The sequence below is a fragment of the Nannospalax galili genome, unplaced genomic scaffold (assembly GCF_000622305.1).
Source record: "Nannospalax galili isolate Female #2095 unplaced genomic scaffold, S.galili_v1.0 scaffold763, whole genome shotgun sequence".
In the NCBI taxonomy this organism is placed as follows: Eukaryota; Metazoa; Chordata; class Mammalia; order Rodentia; family Spalacidae; genus Nannospalax; species Nannospalax galili.
The window spans coordinates 1,327,923-1,350,443 of record NW_008349451.1 but is presented as its reverse complement, the minus strand read 5'-3'; the positions used below and the strand labels follow the sequence as shown (position 1 = coordinate 1,350,443).

Genomic DNA, 22,521 nt, shown 5'->3' with positions numbered 1-22,521 from the left:
GAGGGGGGGGCGGGGCGGGAGGGGGGGGGGGGGGGGGGGGGGGACGACGACGACACAGACCTGCACACACATAAATAAAAAATTAAGTGAATTTTTTTTTGAAAAAGGGATTCCCTGTAGCCTGAGTTGGCCTGGAACTCACTATGTAGAGCAGGCTGGCCTTCATTTCACAGAGATCCGCCTGCCTCTGCCTCCAAATGCTGGGACTAAAGGTGAGCACCATCACCCCCAGCCTTGGTTTGTCTTTTATTAGTCTTTTCTTCAGCCAGAAATGACAGGACGCAGCACATAAGTCTAGAATTCCTGGACTGAGAAAAACAACAGCAGTCTTAAATTTCTTGCCCGTGTTTTCTGCAGACTCCCTATGTATCAGTGGAGATACTACCAATAGTGAAGTCCGACGTTCCTTAGCTGATCAAGCCTGGGGAAATGAGATAGTCTGGCACCGCAGTGTCTGGACACAGAAGTGTGTTCCAACCACAGCAAACGTCAAAGGCAGACAGCAGCTGTCTCACCTGACTGGTGAAAAGAGCTCTTCCCTGAGGCTGCTGCACTGCCTTGCAGTGTGAATCCCCTTAATCCATCATCACCTGCAACAATGATTCCGGAAGCTACAGGTCCCCAGCCTGCAGTGCATCTCCTGGGCTCCAGTGAAGGAGGAGCCACCGTTGAGAAGGCCAGAAATGTGGTCAGTTCAATTTCAACAGTAACTTTACTCACCCTGTAGCAATCCAGGTTCACTGTGCCCTACCCTGTGACACCACCACTTGAAGTACTAAGCACGAAGAGAAAAGACCCGTGCTGCTCCTGAGGAAAGGGGTTACACAGAGAGAAATGGGGTCTCAGAGGGAGGGAAGGTGTCAGCCAAAGACTTAGGAGGTGACTGCAGTGGATCTTGTGGGAGGAGCTGGCTGTGTGGGCACAGCAGAGGCAGGCACTGTGGTAAGACAGGAAACCAGCTGACCGACAATCAGTGCTGAAGGCAGGTGGGAAATAGAAATCCAGCTAAGGTCATGATCCCCTCCCCTCCCCTGCCTGAGCAGAGCCCCAGTCCTAAGGGATGGTAAGTTTAGTCCCCTCAACACTCCCACTCTCCTGGTCTTAAAGCCTACTTGATTTGACAAGCTAGACAGCTTTTAATGGAAACATTAAATTGCTGTTGGCTTCCAAGACAAACACTTGAAATAAAATAAATGAATGCAAAAATCAAAAGATTCTTAGTGAAAGCCCTACTAGATGTTAGCAGCCATCTAAGGCTCAAACTAGGGGTAGAAGAAAGTGTTCCAGGGAAGGGACAGGGGTAGAGAGCACTGCTTACTGAGCAGAGGACCCTGGGTTTTCTCTCCAACACAGGAAAAAGGAAGAAAGAAAAAGGCATTTCATGACAATAACCTGATCAATAGCTGAGCTCCCGAGGCTTGGCTACAGTAATGCTATTAGTGAACTACCGACGCTAATCCAAATAATTACTAGAAATTCCTCCAAACTTTAGAGTGTTTTTTTAATGAAAAGTATATGAATCAAACATACACAATTAAATTTAAAAATAGATTTCTCAAACAAAACAGCCATCTTATCTAAAACCTGGCTTGTTTAATTATGTTTACATAAGATATCTCATTACTCAAAAATATCCAGAAGCTGTACATTCTTACAATAGTTACAAAACTGAACTGTTTTTTTGCTGGGTGTGATGGTGAACTCCTTTAATCCCAGCACTCGGGAGATGGCTCAGTGGTGCTCTTGCAAAGGACCTGGGTTCAGTTCCCAGCACCCAGAGCTAACAATCATCTGTAACTCCAGTTCCAGGGGATCTGATGCCTTCTTCTGATCTCTGGGGGCACTGCAATGACACACAGGTGCACTTACATACATGCAGACAATGCAATACATGCATACACATAAAATAAGAATAATAAAATATTTTTTAAAAAAAGTAATTTTGAGGCCAGGTGTGGTGGTACATGCCTTTAGTCACAGCATTCTGGGGCAGAGGCAGGTGGAGCTTAAGAGTAAATCTCTAAATAACATCTTAACAATAAATGGAAAACTGATAATAGCTTAAAATATACAAATGTTCAGTTTTACTAGTAAATCAAAGGCATAGAAACTTTAATCAAGATGTCCCTGAAACTGAGGTAGCCACAGTCTAGCCTCTCTCGGGGAAGCCCAGAGAGCCTTTCTCAAATAGCACCAGCACTTGTGTTAACTTGTAGAAAAGTGGCAATTTGCATCAAGAACTCTTAGATATTTTTTTTATCTTTTGACATAATCATTCTACTTCTAAGAATCCACCCCCAAAGACTTAACTGCAACAAAGATTTGTATAACTGGTTTTTTCAAAATAAAGTGTCATTTAAAACATCAGATAACCAGCCACTTAGGTCAAATGTTTAAAATGGGCCAAAATGACTGACAGAAAGGACCAGGGTGAAACACCAGGGCATGGACGACATGAAGAACAATAAACAATAAACAAACGGGGCTCATATACAATGTGGACACAACAATACAAAAACGGGGGCTGTGGTGTGAAATTGTGGGTTGTTTAGCTTGTCCTTTACAACGTTCTGAATTTTCCCAGCTTCCATAACAAGAAAACAATCACTTTTACAATGAGAAAAGCATGTTTCGGTGTGTCCCTCCAGGTGTGGTGCGGCAGCAGGTGCACAGAGGAAGCAGCCTGCATTCCCAGCACAGAGCTGGGATCCTGCGTACCGCTGGACCTGGGTTTATTTTATGAACCAAATTCTTAGCTGTGGTTTAGTGAAGGGTTATGACAAATGACAAACAGATGCCACAGAGCAAAACTGAAGCCGAACAAGAATAATGAGCTTTCAGTCCCCTCTCAGACTCCCTTTTTCTTTTTTAAATTTTATTTATTATTTTTATTTTATGTGTATGCATGTATTGCCTGCATGTAGGTAATGCACCCATGTTGTGCAATGCCTGCGGAGGACAGAAGAGGCTGTCAGATCCCTTGGGACTGGTGTTACGAAGTTGTTAGCCGCCATGTGTGCGCTGGGATTCGAACCAGGGTCTTCTGCAAGAACAGTGTTCTTAACTGCTGAGCCGTCTCTCCAGCCCCTCAGACTCCCCTTTAAGGGAGACAGTGTCAGGCCAGTGCACACGTGTACAAATGCCCAGGGGCTCAAGCTGCCGTGTCTTCGGCTCCACCTTTCCTCCTGCTGACTCAGGGGCCTACGTCCAAGGCAAAGCAGAGGGGCAGCGCAAACCTTAGCTCAACTACTTCACAGTGTTTAAGGCCAGGGAAAGTCTCCTGTACAACATGCAGGGAAGAGAAACACAGGAAAGCTATACATCTAAGGAGGATGCCCCTTCATGCTCTCCGGGTACTTCTAGGAAGATAATGCTTGCTTCAGCCAACACAGACCAAAATGCAGATAGGGGCTCAGCTGTGAAGGTGTGGTGTGACCAGACAACGACCAATGAATGCGTAGGGCAGGGAAATCTGCTGAGTGGTGAGAGGTGGGGAGCCGCCCTGGTGAAGGGAGGAGCCAGCTAAGGAAGCAGCCTGGACCAGTGACTCACCCAAGCCTGGGCATCTGGGAGCACTTACTTTTCATTATCCTGAAAGTAAACCTCCAGTAGGAGCACACACATCACGCACATGCAAACAATGAAACATGGAAACAGAAGAGTTTGACTGAGGATGTAAGCCATATAGTTCTCATAGAAACAAAACATCAATTTCAAATATGGAGGCACATTTTAAATTATCATTAAATCAAAATATCCAAATCCACATCACTAAATAACTTTGGGAGAAACTTAGATGCATTTCTCAATTCTGACAATGCCTTAATATCTTAATTTAAGAAGTGCTGTGTTTTGGGGACTAGAAACACGGCTCAGCAAAGATGATAGTGTAGATGACAGCGTTTGCCATGCAGCAGGAGGACCCCTGGGACACTGGCAACGTAAGCCCGGTCTGCATGGGAGAGCTCCCAGCCAACAGACCCTGTTTCAAAGAACACAGAGGAGCCAGCAAGATGGCTCATCGTGAAACAGCTTGCCACCAGCTCGATTACCTGAGTTTGAGCTCTGGATCCCCATGTTGAAGGAGAGAACCAACTCTCCAGAGTTCCCTTTGACCTCCACACACACACCATGGCACGTGTGACACACCCCCTGGCACATTATAGATACAAAATAAATAAAAAACAAAGTAGACTGCTCCTGAAGAAGCAGAGGCCGTCCTCTGGCCTCCACACATACACACATGTTAGTCCTTCCTCTGAAATCTACCATTCTCTAAAGATCAGACTAATTTAACAACTGAGCCACAAGAATTAATAATACTTATGGGGAGCAAGAAATTAGGTAGAACTAAAATTAAAACATGGTATCATCACGCTTACAGTTTAAAAGCTAAATAGTTCTGAGTGACATTTAGTTATCTGGAGTCATTTAAACGCTCTCAAGAGACTTCTTGGCTATCACAAGTGACCTAAGAAACTGCTGCCAGCTATAAGTAGACACAGCTCAGGACTCATGACTGACAGTATGCTGAGCACACAAACACTGACCTCTGTCACCTGAGAAAATCCCGGTGTCCGCCTCATTAACACGTCAAAATACAAACATCTTTAAGGCTAAAAGAGTTTTTAAGTGCTCATGACCTTTATCACCGGAAGCTGAACATCATCATCCGAGCACTGAACAGGACTAAAGTGGTTTGTGACTTGTGATCTTTAGAACACAATCTGGATTATTTAGAGAACAAACATAGGAAGAAAAAAATCACCTAAAATGGAATAAAAAGTAAACTGTACAGTTGGCTGTCATCAAGGATATCCTGCAATTCAACCGAGCACTCTGGAGAGCCTCCCATAAATCAGCATCTGGGTTCAAGTCTGTTCAGAATTTTCTAGATTCTTCTACAAGTCCAGGATGACAAATACAGCTCAGCACAGGGTTAGATCTTTGTGATGGTCCAAATGAAAATGTCTCCGGTAGGTTCAAGCACCTGAACACTTGGAAAATGGTCCCCAGGTGGTTATCTGGGAAAAGTCATGGAACCTTTAAGAAGTGTGGCCTTGGAGCTGGAGAGATGGCTCAGTGGTTAAGAACACAGGCTGCTCTTCCAGAGCACCCAGGTTCAGTTCCGAGCATCCACATGGCAGCTAAAAACCATCTGTAACTCCAGCTGATCCAGGGGATCTGGTGCCCTCTTCTGTCCTCTGGGGGCACTGCATGCATAGGTTCATTTCTATACATCAGGCCAAACACACAGAAAACAAAAATGAATAAATGAATAAATAAATAATAAGTAAAGGCAAAAGGTGTGGCCTTGCCGGAGGAAGCACAGCACTAGGGCTTCGAGAGCTCAGAGCTCGTAGCCCTGCCCCACGTCCAGCTTGCTTTCTCTGCTTCCTGCTTGTCGCTGAAGATGTGGGTGCTCGGCTTTCTGTCTGGTGCCTCTGCTGCCGTGCCTCCTGACCACGACAGACTCATATCCCTCTGGAACTGTAAGCCCAAATAAACTCATCCTTCTATAAATTCCTTTGGTTATGGTGTTTTATCACAGCTACAGAAAAGTAACTAACACAACCTTCAAAGAGCTTCATAAGTCAATTCCGATTACAGAAAGTGGTCACCACTAGGTGCTATAAAGACTATCCTGTCAGTAAGGGACAAGCTAGCACCAACTCCCTCACCTTAGAGAAGTGAAGTCCACGGACATGGGCGTGAGGATGGGGGTAGAGCAGGCTATGTGGTCTTCCCATGAGCTCCCACTGCTGGTGAGTGGCAATTCCAGAACACTGAAGCACTCTTGTGGAGAGGCTGTACTGTCAGCGCTGACCCCACAACCTCCATGGTCCTAGCAGCTCCAGCACAGGGTGCCTACGTCTAACCCTAAGTTGCTGCTTCCCTTCTGACCTTTACGGAACTGTGGATCAAATAGCTGACTTCTACCTGCTTTGCTCGGATGATAAAAGAATGGAACTAGAACCATGGGAATTTTGAAAGCTACAAAAATCTCCATTACAGAAGAATCTTAGTTCTTTTTACATACTTCTTTGATTAAAATGAATTAATCATACTTTCATGATTTTAAAGAATTATCCCTTTTATAAGCATTCCTGATTTAAATTTTATGCTCCAATTTTCTACTGAAAAGCACATTCATTCTTAAGAGACTCAGACCATATTTGGACAATATGACTATCACAGCCCATTTTAAGTAGCTGAAATCATACTGAAATGCTAATAGTTAAGTAGCTTCAATTTTCACAACATTAAGACCCACAGTATGTTTTAGCTCACAGAACTTAGTTACTGCATTAGAATGGGAACTTTCCTAAAAATCCACAGGATCAGATCAAACAACTGGCACATAATTCAAAGGCTTAAAGTTTAAGTAAAAAGACTTTCCCAAACTAAGATCTCTCCATTGTTCAGATATGTCATTAAAACTTTGTTGTTCATTTATGTGAGTCAGCATCTATATATATATATATATGTATTTTTTAAATTTTATTTATCATTTTTATGTGTATGCGTGTATTACCTGCATGTAGGTAGGTGGACCCATGTCATGCAATGCCCATAGAGGTCGGGACTAGAGTTACGGACAGTTGTTAGCTGCCATGTGGGTGCTGGGATTCAAACCTGGGTCTTCTGCAAGAACAGCCAGTGTTAACTGCTGGGCCACCTCTCCAGCCCCCATATATAGTTTAATTGTTTGTATATGTGTGTGCTGTCATATATGTGTGAGTGTGTTTGTGGGTGTATGTGGAGGTCAGAGGACAACCTCAGGTGTCAGTCCCTCCCTTCCACCCCGAGGCAGGGTCTCCTAGCTGTTCACTGCTGTGTACGCCAGGCTAGCTGGGCGCAAGCTGCCTGACCCCTCCCGTCTCTGCATCTCTGCACGGCTCCCTAGGGTTACAAGTGCTCAAGCACAATGCTGAGCTCTACAGAGGGGCTGGGATCTGATCTCAGGTCCTCCAGCTTGTGGCAAGAGCCTGGCCCACAGAGCCGTCTCTGCAGCCGCCTTCTCTTCTAAAATGACAAGGTGGATGATGCTCTTCTGGCACCCGGCCTCCTTCTCCGTTAGCATCTTCAGATCCATCTTTGTAATGCTGTCCTCATCCGTGTACTAAACAAGCAAGAGGATTCAGAATGCTTTCCTGTCTGAGCAGGAAGGTTCGCCACCCCTGAAGAGCAGGCAGAATCCTGGCAAAGACACTGTAGCCAGGCAGTCTGGGGTGAAGTCCAGGACTAAGCTGCCTGTACATGCTCCTGTGAGCCCACGAGTCTCAGGAGGCCTGAAGGCATGTCTGGCAGCACTGCCTCCTGAGGGGCAGAGGAGATCCTCTCAACTGCTCGGCAGCCTTGGGCTTAAACAGGCCTTCCTACAACTAACTCAATTCTCTTCCACTGAACTCAAACTCACTTATTTTTCTCACATTTTCCATAAAAATGAAAACTTTCATTTGAGCAAATACCTTGCTCACACGCTCCCAGCAGATCAAAAGAAAGCCAAACTCTGCACTGGGTTCTCTGATTCTCTCTCACTGCACAATCAAAAGTTAGTAATTTTCAGTCCATTTTGCTAAGGGCAGAACTGCTTATCACCCTCAAGAAAACTGTGAAACTAATTTGTAAAAAAGTTGGCATTCTGAAGCCCTCATATATCAAAAATTTGCTGAGAATTTAAAAGGAGTCCTTCCCAGTGCTTGTAAAGGTCTACTACTAAGCATTAGTAAGCATTCAGAGTCAGGTACAGTGCTAGGTGTCGACGGCGATGCTCCTTTATCTTTGCCACATGTGAAGTGGGTGCCTCCCACTCTCAAGGATGAAGAAGCAGGCTGTTATGTTGACAGTCACAGAACCAGTAAATGGAACTAGAGCCCACACTCCAAAAGCATTCAGCCTTGTGGTCATATCAGAGCTTTTACTTTAGAAAACCTTTGGGTACTGGGCCCTGGACCCAGAGCCCTGGGCATACTAAGCATGCCATTTACCATCCAACCATAGCCCAGCCCCAGCAAGCCTCCCTAACTGAACAGAGTATGTTTTTTGTTTGTTTTGGTTTGAGACAGGGTCTCCCTTGTACCCCAGCTGTCCTGGAACTCACTATGTAGACCAGGATGCCTTTGATTTCTCAGAGATCTGCCTGCCTCTCTGCCTCCAACGTGCTGGAATTAAAGTCATTCACCACCACGCCCTGTGAGTTTGTAGTTCTTAACACCACCAAGTTCTTTATAACAAATTCTATTTTTCTTACATCTTTCCATTATAAAACTTGTGGGGGAAAAAACCCAACCCCAAGCTGTCCAAAGGAAATGTTGTATTTAATGCAAAAGTAAGCATCCTGAGAGTTAGACAAAAACACACAAGACCTAAGACTCAGAGGCAGCTGAGGAGCTGCAGCACACCCACTCTCTCATCCCACTGAGTCTCACTACCAGCCAGCAAGCCAAGCTTTTACTCTGCTAGCCGTGTGAGCTATCTTGACCCCTGGTTAGGAATCCCTTCCCCTCCTGCCCCACCTGCCCCCAGCTACACCTTCTGAATTGAAGCATCTGCCTTCTGAGATCTTTTCTTTGGAAACAGAGGAAAGCATGGTCACCAAGCCAGCCTGGGTCTTGGCCGCAGGCTGATTCTGGCTCCCTTGAGAAGCTGTTTCTGCTACCTTGGGGTCAAGGAGCCAATGGGAGGTTATGGCTTTCTAAAGCCCCTTTCTCAAAGTTGCATGCAAACTGATCAATGACTAATTACAGGAAGCAGGGTATGCAACCCTAGCCCTCCAGGAGATCTGAGTGCTGAACCCAAACTGGTCTACGCAGTGAGACGAAAACAAACCATCCACTCTGTCAGTGTATCAAGCCATGCAGGTTTTCAGTGCAACATCAGTAAAAGAAACCAGGTGAGCGAACAATTGCAGTGGCTTCAGAAAGGTGGTCAGAAGGCCAGGCATGGTGGTGTGTGCCTTTGATCCCAGCAGCAGGCAGATCTGTGAGTCCAAGGCCAGCCTGGTCTACATAGTGAGTTCCAGGCCACAGGGAGACCCTGGAGATAGAAAGTTCCAGGTCAGCCAAAACTACATATCTCAAAAAAAAAAAAAAAAAAAAAAAAAAAAAGAGAAAAGAGAAAAGAAAAGGTGGTCAAACAGCATGCCACACAGACCACCCATGTACATGGTCTACACCAGCTAGGACAGACTGGGAGCAGGGAATGTGAAGTAAGCACAGAGCGACATCCAGCCTCCAATACAGCTGAAAGCGAGCAGAACTAACCCATGTCAACAACTGGTGCAAAACCAGCAGGTCCTTCCATAGGACCTGCATCCACCCATTTCCTGACAAGATGGAAATTTACTAATACACATCAACAGTATGTGGGCTCGTCTATTTCTGGAAAGAGGTAGTTCTTTCCAAAATTACTGAGTCAGAAATTTTTACCAACACTAGGTTTGGTTAAAAAAAATTTTTTTAAAGGGGGGAAAAGTAATTTTTAGTTGAATAAACAGGATGAACATTCTATCTCCTTCCAAGGAGCAAAAACTGAAGCTAAACATAGCCGGGGAATTAACTCTGGAGGAACTGGAGAAGAAACTTGCTTTTAAAAATTGAACTATATAGCCAGGCCTGGTAGTGCACACCTTTTAATCCCAGCACTTGGGAGGCAGAGGCAGGCGGATCTCTGTGAATTCAAGGCCAGCATGGTCTACATAGTGAATTCCAAGACAGTTGGGGCTACAGGGAGATCCTGTCTCAAAAACACGAAAAAAAACAAAACAAAACAAAAACCTGAAATATATGCAAATCCCAGTGCCTTTTGCGTGAGAAGCTTGTAGATACCCTGAGGTGACTTCATATAATTCTAAAATAGCAGGTAGCTTCTTGCATACGGATGCCCTGGAACTGGAGTTATGGACAGTTGTTAGCTGCCATGTGGGTACTGGGATTCGAACCCCGGTCTTCTGCAAGAACAGCCAGTGTTCTTAACCGCTGAGCCATTTCTCCAGCCCCAAACTTTATTCTTTTAACTGACATAAAAAAATTATGCCATAAATGGAATGTCATGTGATGCTGGACACATGTACATACTATGTCATGTTCCCATCAGGACAGTTACTTGAGCCCCCTGCCCCCTTTGGTCTTTTTGAGACAGGGTCTCCCTGTAGCCCCAGCTGGCTTGGAACTCACTATGTAAATCAGGCTGGCCTCTATCTCATGAGATCCACTTGCCTCTGCCTCCATGCCCAGCTTGATGTTTTGAAGATTCATTTTTATGTGTATGTGTTCTGCCTGCATGTGTGTATGTACACCACATGCATGCAGTGCAATGCCTGCAGAGGCCAGAAGACAATGGATGCCTGGAACTAGAGTTACAGATGGTTGTGAGCCACCATGTGGGTGCTAGGAACCAAGTTAGAATTAGATGGCAGCTGTGCTTCAGGGAGACTGAAGGGCAACACACAGGCACAAAGGCAGACACCTTAGCCTTTTGTGTAACAAATACCTGAGAGAAACAGCCCATTGGCTGTGGCCTGTAGTGAGGCTGAGCTCTGGCTAGAAGCTGCAGTAGAGCAGACATGGAGGACACAGGCAGGCAGAGAGGGCCAGGACAAGGTGCCCTCACCAAGAGCATGGTCCCAGTGGCCTACTTCCTGCTGGGCCATACCTCCCAAGTCTTTCCAACAAAGCCAGCAGATTGGGGGCTGAGCCACAGACTGGATGAACACCTTCGTGATCCAGTTGCTTCTCAGTGAGTCAACGGATCCTCTAGCTGGGGACCAAGCTACAACACATGAGCCTTTTGGGGAGACAATTCCTATCCCAACCACAAGAGCAGAAGAAAAGAAAGATCATCTTTAGTTTGGGGCCAACTTGGGCTTGAGAGCTCCAGGTCAGGCCAGGCGATAGAGTAAGACCCCATCTCAACACACAGAGGGGCGGGGAGCTGTGAAAAAGAGAACAGAAGGAGGCGTGGCGTATATGAAACAAATCCACTAAGGCTTCATGAGTGTCTGCAGGTGACCGGCACATGGAAATGCACAGTATTCCCCCATTTACTTTTATGTAGTTAAAAGTTTTTTCCAGAGGGCTGGAGAGATGGCTCAGTGGTTAAGAACACTGGATGTTCTTGCAGAAGACCCGGGTTCAAATCCCAGCACCCACATGGCAGCTAACAATTGTCCAGAACTCCAGTTCCAGGGGATCCAACAAACTCTTCTGTCCTCCGTGGGCACTGCACGACACGGGTGCACTTACCTACATGCAGGCAACACATGGATACACATAAAAATATTAAAATAAATAAATTAAAATTTTTTCCATAAAAGTAGTTTTGGGGGAAAAATCCTAGATGAGTGCGATTATTAATAGTGGTGTCAACAGAATCTAGAATCGTCTAGGAGATAAACATCTATGAGGCAGTTTCTAGATTAGGTTAAGTGAGGTAGGAAGGCCCACCCTGACTGTGAGTGGCGCTGTCCCTTGGGCTCGGGTCCTGGACTGAATAAAAAGGGGAAAGTGAGCTGAGCACAGCACTCATCTCCTTCCTGACTGTGCATTCAACCGACCAGCCTAACGACCATGATGGACAGCACCCGCAAAGCTTGAGCCCAATAAACCTGCCTTCCTTATGTAGCTTTTATTGGGTAGTCTGTCACAATAAGGACAGTAACTAATACATGGATGTGGAGACACATGCCTGTAATCCTAGCACTCGGGAGGCTGAGGCAGGAACTACGAGATTAGGGTGAGCCTGAACTACATACTGAGATCCTGTCTCAAAAGGCTAAGATAAGGATGTAACCCTCATCACATTAGATGTCTTGCCCACATTGTGGTGTGCTTGGCCAGCTGTGCCAGGGGACTAGGCCAGGCTAGTCCCAACATTGCTTTGGTCAGCTGCAGGGCTTTGTATAAGCTACTCAGTCTCTGGTTTCAGTTTACCAGCTAAGAAAACTAAAAGGTCGGTGAGATACTTTGATTCACTTTTTGCTGCAACATGATTATTGGGTTTATAGTTTATAAAACAGTTAAGAACTCCCAAGTGTTACTAGTATACACCTGACCACAGTATTATCAATCCATCAGGTATTTATTTCCCAAACATTTAGAGAGTGCACTTATGTACCAATATGACATATGGCTGGAATATACACTTAAATAGTGCAAACAATACTGATACAATGTAAGCACGATGCTAGCTAGGACTGGTAGGGCTGGAGAACAGCTGTAAACAGCTCTGCATGCAAGAGGAACAGACGGCAGGAGACAGGACTGGACAGGCCGCAGGGATCAGGCTGAGAAAGACCATGAACAAACCAGAGTCTGAACACTACTGCAATGACAAGGAAGCAGTGTGGTCCAGTTTACACTGCCAGTGAGCTGCTGGGGTAGGAAAACTCATCTGGTGGTTATGAGTATTTGAGGGACAGAGGAAGGGGGAGGAAGAGAAGGAGGTATGCCTCGTAGTCAGCAAACAGGAAGACGGTCCAGCGAAGGGAGGGGGTGTCCAGCCACCACACCATCAGTACTTCTGAGATCTTGCTTCCTTGTGTTTGGGAGGTAAGAGAAGAAAGCTGAGTGAGTCGCACGTGTAAATGTTGCTGGCGTACAATAAAGCGGTAAGGTTTCTCCACATGTGAGAAAAGAGTGGAAACGCACGATTTAGGCTCTCACAAGACCTCCTCCCCGTCTTTCAAGGAAACAGAAACTATAGTAGGACAGGGTAGCATCATGTACAACACACCATTCATCAAGCCAGGCTGCAGCTTCACAGCAACACCTAGGACACAGTAGAGGCCAAATGACTGGGGTCCATGTCTGGTGAGTTTCAGGAACACAAAAAGGACAGCCTGCTCTGTCTGCTCATTGCCACGTAGCACAGGCGGCGACTCCCTGCCCTCGGCCAGTCTCAGTGATGTGGTAAGCCCCACACTCAAAGAAGGAAGAGAATGCACTGTGAGGACTTCTACGCCCTTCTGTCACCCCCAGCCTCAACAATCATGCAAAGCACTCCCCACATGAACATATGTTCTCCTTACCAATGACAGCGTTATTTTGCCTGAGCCTCATAAGTAAGGCATTTCTGAAACAGGTATCAGAAAGAAGCAGTCAGCCAAGGTGCCACAGACTATATGGGCTTTTGCTGCAATCTTTACAACAGCATTTGTTTTATTTTTCCTCAAAAACTATGATTTGGGCCAGGTATGGTGGAGCACACCTTTAATCCCAGCACTTGGGAGGCAGAGTCAGGCAGATCTCTGTGATATCCAGGTCAGCCTGGTCTACATAGTGAGTTCCAGGCCAGCTGGGGCTAGAGGAAGACCCTGTCTCAAAAATATCAAAAACAAAAACAAAAAAACCCAAAAAACAGTAATAAAAGTTATGATTTGGGGTCAAACGTGATGGTGTACAACTGTAATCCCAGTACTTAGAAGGAGGAAGCAAAAAGACCAGGAGTTCAAGATCATTCTTGGCTACAGAGTGAGTTTGAGGCCAGCTTGGGCTACATAGACCCTGTCACAGACCACTTGTCTGACAGGCAGGAGGCCCTCAGATAGATTTCCAGCACTGAAAAACAAACATTGCGTAGTTTAACAAGCCGAACCCAAGAAGGGAAGGCAGGCCAGACAAGTCCACTGTCGATGCTCTTGTTGTGAACTTGGAAATTTCTGCCTCTTAATTATTTCATTACCTCCTGTCCCTCTGTCCACTGAGACAAGGTCTTGCTACATAGCCTAAGTTGTCCTCCTGCCCCAGCAACCATGTGCTAGAATTACAGGCATGTGCTAGCAGAAGCACTACCCACTATATTCTCAACTGCAGATTGTGTCAGGTGAGGCTGCTGTGGTATCGAACAGCAAAACCTGAAATCTGATTATTCTATTCCATGACCCCAAGTTTTTGAAGTGTTCATATTACTCCAAATGTTACTGATAAAAAAAAAAAACATGGTATTTCACTGAACTGTACATGCCAAGTGACATGCTTAAGATGTGGTACGCATTCTCTTTGGACATAGCTCCTCTACCAGCTCTGATATGTCACTTCGATTTTGCAGTAGACACTGGGACTCAAAAGAAGATACCTCAGACCCAGCGACCCACAACCCAGACATCCCGGCTCATTAGCCTAGGTGTCTCCCTCACTGCACAGTTCTGTCGCTCCTAAGCCATGCTGCATGTCTGAGCAAGCATTTACTGTCCCTGTTCTAAAGATTAAGAAGCCTGAGGTTTGGGAAGTTGACAACACTTAGAAACATTTAAAATGAAGCCACCTCGTGGTGCCCAGGCCAGGCCCCTCCTACTCCACCTCCAAGACTGTGCTTCTGCCCCATGAAGCAAAACTGCTTGACGGGGATCAGCAGACAATTCCTACGCCTGTTTAAAGAAAAAATAAAATAAACACACAAAATAAAAAGATGAAGACACAAATCACACACAAATGCCTGTCAACATGGCATAAATTTAGGTCATGAGGATCTTAAAAAATGATGAAGTTTCTTTTCCATCCTCCAAGGTTTCCTTTGACTAATGAAAGGGGCTAACTGCTGTTAGCATACAAAAAGGGTCATAAGCTCCTTCCTCGAAATACATATCTTTCGCTTTCTTTTTTCAAATGGAAACAGGGTCTTACTATGTAGCCTAGGCTGGCTCACTCATCTCTGCCTCCTCAGAGGTATGCCCAGGTCCAGGTTCAGCCTCCTAATAATGAAGTGCAGCTTCAATTTAATCTGCAATTTAATTTTTGTTTTCCTAGAATTCCCTAGGAATTCTTCACGTTTCTTTTTCAGCCCACATCTACCTGTCAGTCTTTGGTGTACATCAGAGAACTGAGAAGAGGGTGAACCATCATTTTCTGTCCTCAGTCAATAGAAAACAACGTCTACAATCAATCCTTACAGAACTGCTTGTCAAGGAGCAGGTGCACAGCTCCGAGGGCGCGGCAGGATTGTGAGAGAAACTCTAAAACAAACCACGTTAAGGGACTTCTCCCAAGCAACTTCCGTCTCTTAAGGTGTGTGAATGCGGGCAAGACGAACCCACCCCAAAATACGTGGAAGTGGCACCCAGGCTCACAAAGCACTGACTCAGCCACTCCCTACAGAAGTCTGAATTTCCTTCCAAGGCAAGTATGCAACTCAATCTGAGTGATGGCTTCCATGCAGCTAATTAATCTTTAAGTCATTATTTGATGGCACAAAGGAGGGAAAGAGCTATTTCCCAGTCCTCCATTGGGGAGGAAGCAATAGAGGGAAAAAGTGGTATTTAAAGCCTCCAGCACAATTTGTAAACTTTTCCATTAATATACACACCCCAGCTGAGTCATGGGCCTGACACCCTCAGTGGGTCACCTCTGTCTGTCCTTCCTATCCGTGGTCATTCCAGCCCTGCCCATTCTCAAGATGGAATGCTGGGAAGTACCGCACGGCACGCTTCACTCTCCGCTTGCCTGTTCAATCCTGTGATCTTTACAGTAAGTACCCAAGTACTTACTTTATTCATGGCTGCTTTTATGGATGAATTAGTAAACAAACCACAGTGCATGGAAACTATCTGAAAGCAGCCAACAGCCAAAGTAGTTACAGCAGCCCAAAGAAAATGGTTTCGTAAACCAATGAGAATGCTTTAAATCCAAAACAAAGGTGCAGAAGAAAACACCTGTAACTCACTCAGAGGTGAAAGAGAAGACACTTTTCAAATATGTTTACCAATTTCCCAAATAACTATATAAGAATTCTCATATTTCGAGGAGATAAGGTCAATCCTAGAACCCACCTTTTTACAAAACAAACAATGGCTCAGCAGTTAAGAGCACTGGCTGTTCTTGCAGAAGGCCCAAGTTCAAATCCCAGCACCCACATGGCAGCTAACAACTGCCCATAACTCCAGTTCTGGGGATCCGACAACCTCTTCTGTCCTCTGCGGGCATTGCACAACATAGGTGTTCTTACCTACATGCAGGCCACACACACATACACATAAAAATAATAAAATATTTTTAAAAAAACAAAACAAAAAACCAACAACAACGAAAAAACAAGCCCCTGCACGTGTAGCCCAGCATGGTAAGGAGACAGATGACTCCTGGGGCTTACTGGCCAGTAGCCCGGCCTCCTTGGTGTGCACTCCAGGGTCAATGAGACCCTGCCTCAAAAAACAAGGTATATGGTGCCTGAGGACGCTCCCCCATGGAGTGTCTTAGGAGGGCTCTGCCCACGTGGGCAGTAACTACTCAAACTTGAGAACTGGTGGGGCCCTCTGTGGCATTTTAAAAGCCATCACCCAATGACTATCCCCATAGGCACATGGGGGATTGAGTTAAAGGCATGGTGTCCTGAAATCTTTGGGACCACTCAGTAGGACCCAGGGGCTGCTCATGAGGACGTCTCCAGCAACTCTGGCCCCATCCAAGCTCCTAACTGTGCGTGGTCCTACGCAACACCACAAAGTGTCCTCTCCTAATTCTCTTTCTTGCACAGTTTAGAGTTTTAGGTGAAGTCTCTCAACTAAAAATGAGATAAATACATCTACTTCTAAGACTTTTCAAGTATCCTGCTGAGTCAGTCCCTGATTCATTCTGCCAGCTCTGCCTGTCTGGGTCGGCAGGTGGATCTCCGTGAGTTCAAGGCCAGCTTGGTCTATGTAGTAAGTTCCAGGCCAGCTGGGGCTACAGGGAGACCTTGTGTCAAAAAGACAGGAAAAAAAAAAGAGAGAGAGAAAGAGAGTGAGAGAGAGAGAGAGAGAGAGAGAGAGAGAGAATAACTAGAACTCCAATGCACTGTGTGACACTGCGACCTAGAGAATAATTTTATTACTGAGAGGCTAGTGAAAAAAAAAAAACCAAAAACCCTTTTAACTGAGAGATGTGATTTCAGGGGCTGGAGAGATGGCTCAGCAGTTAAGAGCACTGACTGCTCTTGCAGAGGACCCAGGTTCGATTCCCAGCACGCACATGGTGGCTACGAACGGTGCTTAACTCCAGTTCCAGGGGAATCCAAAGCCCTCTTCTGATCTCCACGGCATTGCACGACATGGGTGTACTCACATACATGCAGGCAATATATTCATACACATAAAATTAAAATAATAAATAAAATATTTAATTGAGAGATGTGATTTTAAAGATGAATCTCTACCCTGGAAGCCTCTGCTGAGCTCTGCGTATCTCGGTGCCCCTTTGTCTCTTAGCCACAACCCTGACATCTCAGAATTCTTATATTCTCCTCAGGCCTTTTCTCGCTTCATGAATTTTTTTTTCCTATTTTTCTCTGCCCCCAGTGGAATCAGAAAGGGAAAAAAGAAAAAAAAAACCCAAACGTGTCCATGTTCACACAACATAGAAAGCCCTGTGTAGCTCCTAAGAGTTGTGTGCATGGCGGGGAGAGTTCACATCTGCAGTGCTCAGCTGCATGGTCAGCAGCAGAGGGCTGGGATACCTGGATCCTCTTCCTGACATCCTGACCTGTTCTCACTCAGTCCGTCTGGCACGGCTCTGTGATATAAAATGCTTTCCAAATTACTTCTGATGAGGCACACACTCTGGAAGAGTCTCTAAACCCTCCTGTTAAAACTCCCCACAGTCTTCCTGCTTTGCCCTGAGAAGACCCAAATGCTTACCAGGGTTCTTCCTAACTCCTCAGACTCATTTTTCCTCAGACATACTTAAAGGGGAAAAAGTTTCTCTGTGGACATAGTGGTGCATGATCTTAGCACTCCAGAGGCAAAGGCAGGAAGAATATGAGTTCAAAGCCAGTCTGGGCTACATAGTAAGCTCCTGACTTAAACAAAAACAAACCAGAAACAGTCCTGTGGAGCCCTAGGAAAATGATGCTTTGTGTCATTACTGTTTTTCTGCTTATGAGTTAGTTTGCATTTTGTTTCTGTGACAGGCTTTAATTATGTCCTTTATTCTGGAGTAGTAAACGTTCCTCATCTAAAACGTGGACATTGTTTTGAGCATAAATTCATTGCTCAGTTTATCTAAAGGGAATAAATACTGAATCGTTATTTTAAATTCTAGGTGTGTCACACATACGAATATGAAGCATATTTGTTCAATGTAAATGAGTAATGAAATGGACACCTGGACTACCACCACCCACTGAGAAGCTGAACATAACATGTCCCAGAAGCTCCCGTGCTTTCCCTAGAGCATCTACAACCCCCTCCAAGAGCAGCAGGGGGCTTGGATTTTATTATAAACATTCCTTTGCTTAAAAATTATTTATTGTAGCCGGGCATGGTAGCCCATGCCTTTAATCCCAGCACTTGGGAGGCAGAGGCTGGTGGATCTCTGTGAGTTCAAGGCCGGCCTGGTCTACATAGTGAGTTTCAGGACAGCTGGCGCTACAGGGAGACCCCATCTCAAAAAAACCAAAAAAAAAAAAAATTCATTGATTTATTGTGTATATGTGTACATATAGCGGTCAGGCAGCAGCTTTGTTCTGTCCTTTTTAACACCTTGATGTTGATTATGGGATTCATCTCAGATCATCAGGCTTGAGTGTCCAGCACCTTTTCAGGGCATCTTGATGCCCTCCTTTGCATTTATTGGGCCTTTCAATCAACAGCAACGAGTTGATGTTACTTTTTAAGTTTGCATGGTGTTTGAACTTCATAGAAATGGAAACTTTTTGGGGGGAGTGATGTGCAACTTTTTTCTTTAAAACTTTTTTTTAGTTATTATTTTTATTTTATGTGTATGAGTGTATTGCCTGCATGTAAATGCACTGTTTCCTGCAGTGCCTGCAGGGGTCAGAAAAGGGAATCGGATCCCCTGGAACTGGAGTTAGGACGGTTGTTAACTGCCTAACATGTAGGTGCTGAGAACCGCACCCAAGTCTTTTGCAAGAGCAGCCAGTGATCTTAACCACTGAACCATCTCTCCAGCCCCTTATTCAGTCAATTTCTAAAATTTAAACTACCATATCTACGTAGCCATCTGGGAATGGGGATGCAGAAGTCTCTGTATTTGGAGAGCTCATGTCTACAAAACAGGTGAAGATCACACTGCTCACAGAAGCTTGTTGTAAAGCTAAGAGCAAAATTTTTCAAAAGCAAAACTAAGTTAACAATAGAACTGTAATTAAAGATAAATTCAAACAATGACAAAATCCGTATTTAGAGTATTTTCAAGCAGTAATAATTCATATCAAGGAAAAGGTGCCAAGACACGTGTCAAATGAAAAAGCAAGCTATAGCCTGGTGTGGTGGCCCACGCCTTTAACCCCAGCACTCGGGAAGCAGGGGCAGCGGATCTCTGTGAGTTCAAGGCCAGCCTGGTCTACATAGTGAGTTCCAGGACAGCTGGGGCTACAGGGAGACCCTGTCTCAAAAAGATCAAAAAAACAAAAAACAAACAAAAAACAACAACAACAAAAAGCAAGCTATAAACGGGGTCAGCCTGGTGTGGCAGTGTGGGTTGGAATCACAGCCCTCAGGAAGCCCAGGCAGAACAGGAGGTTGCAGCCAGCTACACAAGGAAACCCTGCCCCGACAAAAGACAAAAAGGAAAAAAGGCACATCGCACCCATCTTACACACACAGGGATTCCCTCTCCATTTCCTAAGAAGAAAGGTCAGGAGAAAGGTCAGCTTAAGTGCCAAGGATCATCATCTTCTTCATCCCTTTTTGCGTTTTCCAGTTTCCTAAACAGCACTGCATGCTGTTATCCCTAGGAGGAAATAACACGTAAAGTCATTTCAGCCAGCATGTGTAAGAAGAGCTCTTCAGACTTCCTGCTAGAAGCTGCCATGAATGTGGGTACTCGGTTTTGGGTCTTGACGCTGCGTGCATTCCTTCCCTGAGTTAAGCTGTTCTCAACATGCATCTCAGCTTCCCAGAATGTCTTTCCCAGTCAACAACCAGTCCATGTTTCTACATCTGTGGAGACTTCAGCTTGCACCTCTTACAGAAAACTCAGAAGCATGCTCAAAGCAAATGCCTAACTGTCCCCCACAGTCAATCCTCCAGCTCTCCGAATCTGACCACGCGGTGTCCCCCCTTCCATCTAGGCAGGAAGACTGGGAGGCAGCTTGACCCCATCTCTCCTTTACCCACTTCAAGTTCCTGAACGAACTGCCAAACCCTCTCCCCACCTTACTCTCCATTCCCACCTCCATCCCGCAGCAGGGTGGCCCCAATCACACTACCAGGAGCCAGGCAGGAGCTTGTGGCTTGCAGATACCATTCTCTCTACCTCTGCTCCTAATTTAGAAGTGGGACAGAGCCATTGCTTGTCTCAAAAAATGTGTAAGCTCATTCCAATCTAAACTTCCATATCTGGTTTTTATTAAATCCTGTAATCTGACCCGCCCTAAGTATTTAACTTTATTTTCCACTGTTCATCAGTCCCCTCCCCTCCCCTCAACAACCAGATGGCATGCCATAATCAATCTCACCACCAAGGCTTGACCACCTAAATTAAATGATCCTTCCTTGGGACTTGGGATTTAGTTCAGCAGCAGAGTACGCGCTTAGCATGTACATGGCCTGTATCAGAAACAAATACAAAAACTGGCATGGGGAGACAGCTCAGTAGATAAAGTGTGTGCCACACACTCATGAGGGCCGGAGTTCAAACCTGAGAACCACGGTAAAAGATCTAGGCACGGCCGAAGTAGTAATCCCGCACTGGGGAGGCAGGGAGGGAAGGAGGGAGGGAGGGAAGGAGGGAAGGAGGGAAGGAGGGAGGGAGGGAGGGAGATGGGGAACAAGAACACAGCACATGATGGACAGCAACTAAGGAACATCCGAGGCTCACACACATACACATTCCTTCTTTTTCCTTCTATTTGTATTTAAAGAAATCAGTGACTATTTCCTCCTCTGCAGAGACTGTTATGTCTCCAACTCTGTTTATGGTTCACTTCTCAGTTTCAGAACTTGTGTGGCACTTACTACAAACCTCACAATGAGGTGTTTAGTCACACGAGCTCATACAGGCAGATTTGCAGTCAGGTATGTTGTAACCATGTGTAAATCGCACACTCCTTTGATACCAGGAGCCACCCCAAGCCCATTCCCCATAACACTTAGGATGGTGCTAGTACACAGACAGGCTCAGATCTTGCTGACTGATACAGCACAAAACATGACTGACTTCAGCCCAGCCTCTTTTCATCATGTGCACAGCAATCTGGGCAGGTCAAGCACCATCCTCAGTTCGTAACAAAAGGCTTTCCAACTGCATTGTCCTAAGTGGGTCCTTCAGGTATAATAACAGTGATGTCAAGGTTCTGAGCCCTACACGGGGGGATGACAGAGTTTTGGGGAGTGGTGACTGGGCTTCCCTAAGTATCTTCTAAGAGGGGAGTAGCAGAAAATCTCAAGTACCTTCCCATCTCCATGAGAAAGGCACTAGGTCTTTAGAACGAGCACTCAGAGCGAAAGGCAGACCTGTCTCAACAGAGCCCTGCTTAATTGAGAGACGCTGCTAAAGAAACCACACCTCTGTGCTCACTGCAGAAGTGATGCTGCAGGCTGCTGGGAAGAGGCAGTGACGGCCAACTAACACGGAGTTTTCACAGCTTAGCTGCACTGACCTATATTCACTACATGTTAGCCCCCAGGCTCTCTGTGTTAGTGTTTACCTCTCCCAAGCACAGGGAGAGGGGGACATGAGGTAAAGCAGAGTCCACACACAACGCCTGCTCCATTCCAAGTATACCCAACACTCACCAACTCAGATACTCTACAACTAAGGGCACTTCAGAAAACAGCTACGCGATGACCTAAGAGTTTTCTCCATAGAAAATGCAACATTTTAAGCTGAATGTGGTAGTGCAGCTTGTAATCCCACTTGGGAGGCTGAGGCAGGAAGATCTTGACTTTGAGTCGAGCCTGTCTCAAGAAATTAATGTATGAATAACACATTTTTATGTACTGTTTTAGAATGTTTAACTTATCAGCATCTAGCAAAAATCTAATGCTTTCTCCTTTCCTAAAGAGGCATTTTGATTTGCCTATGCCATACTGAGTCAATTAAAATGTATGGAACTTAACAAATATAAACTATAAAAACTATTTTATTGATTTTACAGTGCTGGGACTCAAACCAAGGACCTCAAACATGAGGCAGTACTACACACTAAGACGCAGCCCTGGCTGACACCTCCTCTTCTTTTTCTTTCTTCTTTTTCTTTCTTCTTTTTCTTTCCTCCTCCTCCTCCTCCTCCTCCTTCTTTTTCTTCTTTTTCTTCTTCTTCTTTTTTTTTTTTTTGGTGTTTTTGACCACAGCTGGACTGGCATTCACCATATAGACCAGAGATGTGCCTGCCTCTGGGATTAAAGGTATGTGCCACCATGCTCGGTGGTGTTTCTATTTGTAATTTACAGATGTAACTTCAATTCAACTTCAGTGGCTTTGACTGGGCTCTCAACACAGGTGTTACTGTCACCTGCCTCCAATCCTAGGTGTGTTTCAGAAACTACTGTGAGCCTTCTTCTACCTCCCAAGTGGACAACTAAGAATGGTATCCATGCCTGACTGTCTGCTCCGTAAGTTAGTTTTCAGGGATCTAGAACAGCCT

At 45.4% G+C, this 22,521-nt stretch overlaps 1 protein-coding gene across 7 annotated transcripts in view; it reads right to left on the bottom strand.

Moving 5' to 3' along the window:
• The window catches only part of Stk38l (serine/threonine kinase 38 like), a 65,937-nt gene that overhangs the window by 27,827 nt on the left and 15,589 nt on the right, over positions 1–22,521 (bottom strand). For 3 of the 7 annotated variants that reach the window (XR_003851677.1, XM_029570289.1, XM_029570288.1), the window contains exon 2: positions 19,521–19,664. The exons of the other annotated variants lie outside the window; for them this stretch is intronic. Coding sequence is in view for 1 of the 3 variants with exons in the window: in XM_029570288.1 (XP_029426148.1) it covers positions 19,521–19,524 (4 nt within the window). In the remaining 2 variants the exon portion in view is untranslated. The remainder of the gene's footprint in view (positions 1–19,520; positions 19,665–22,521) is intronic. 7 annotated transcript variants of the gene reach the window in all.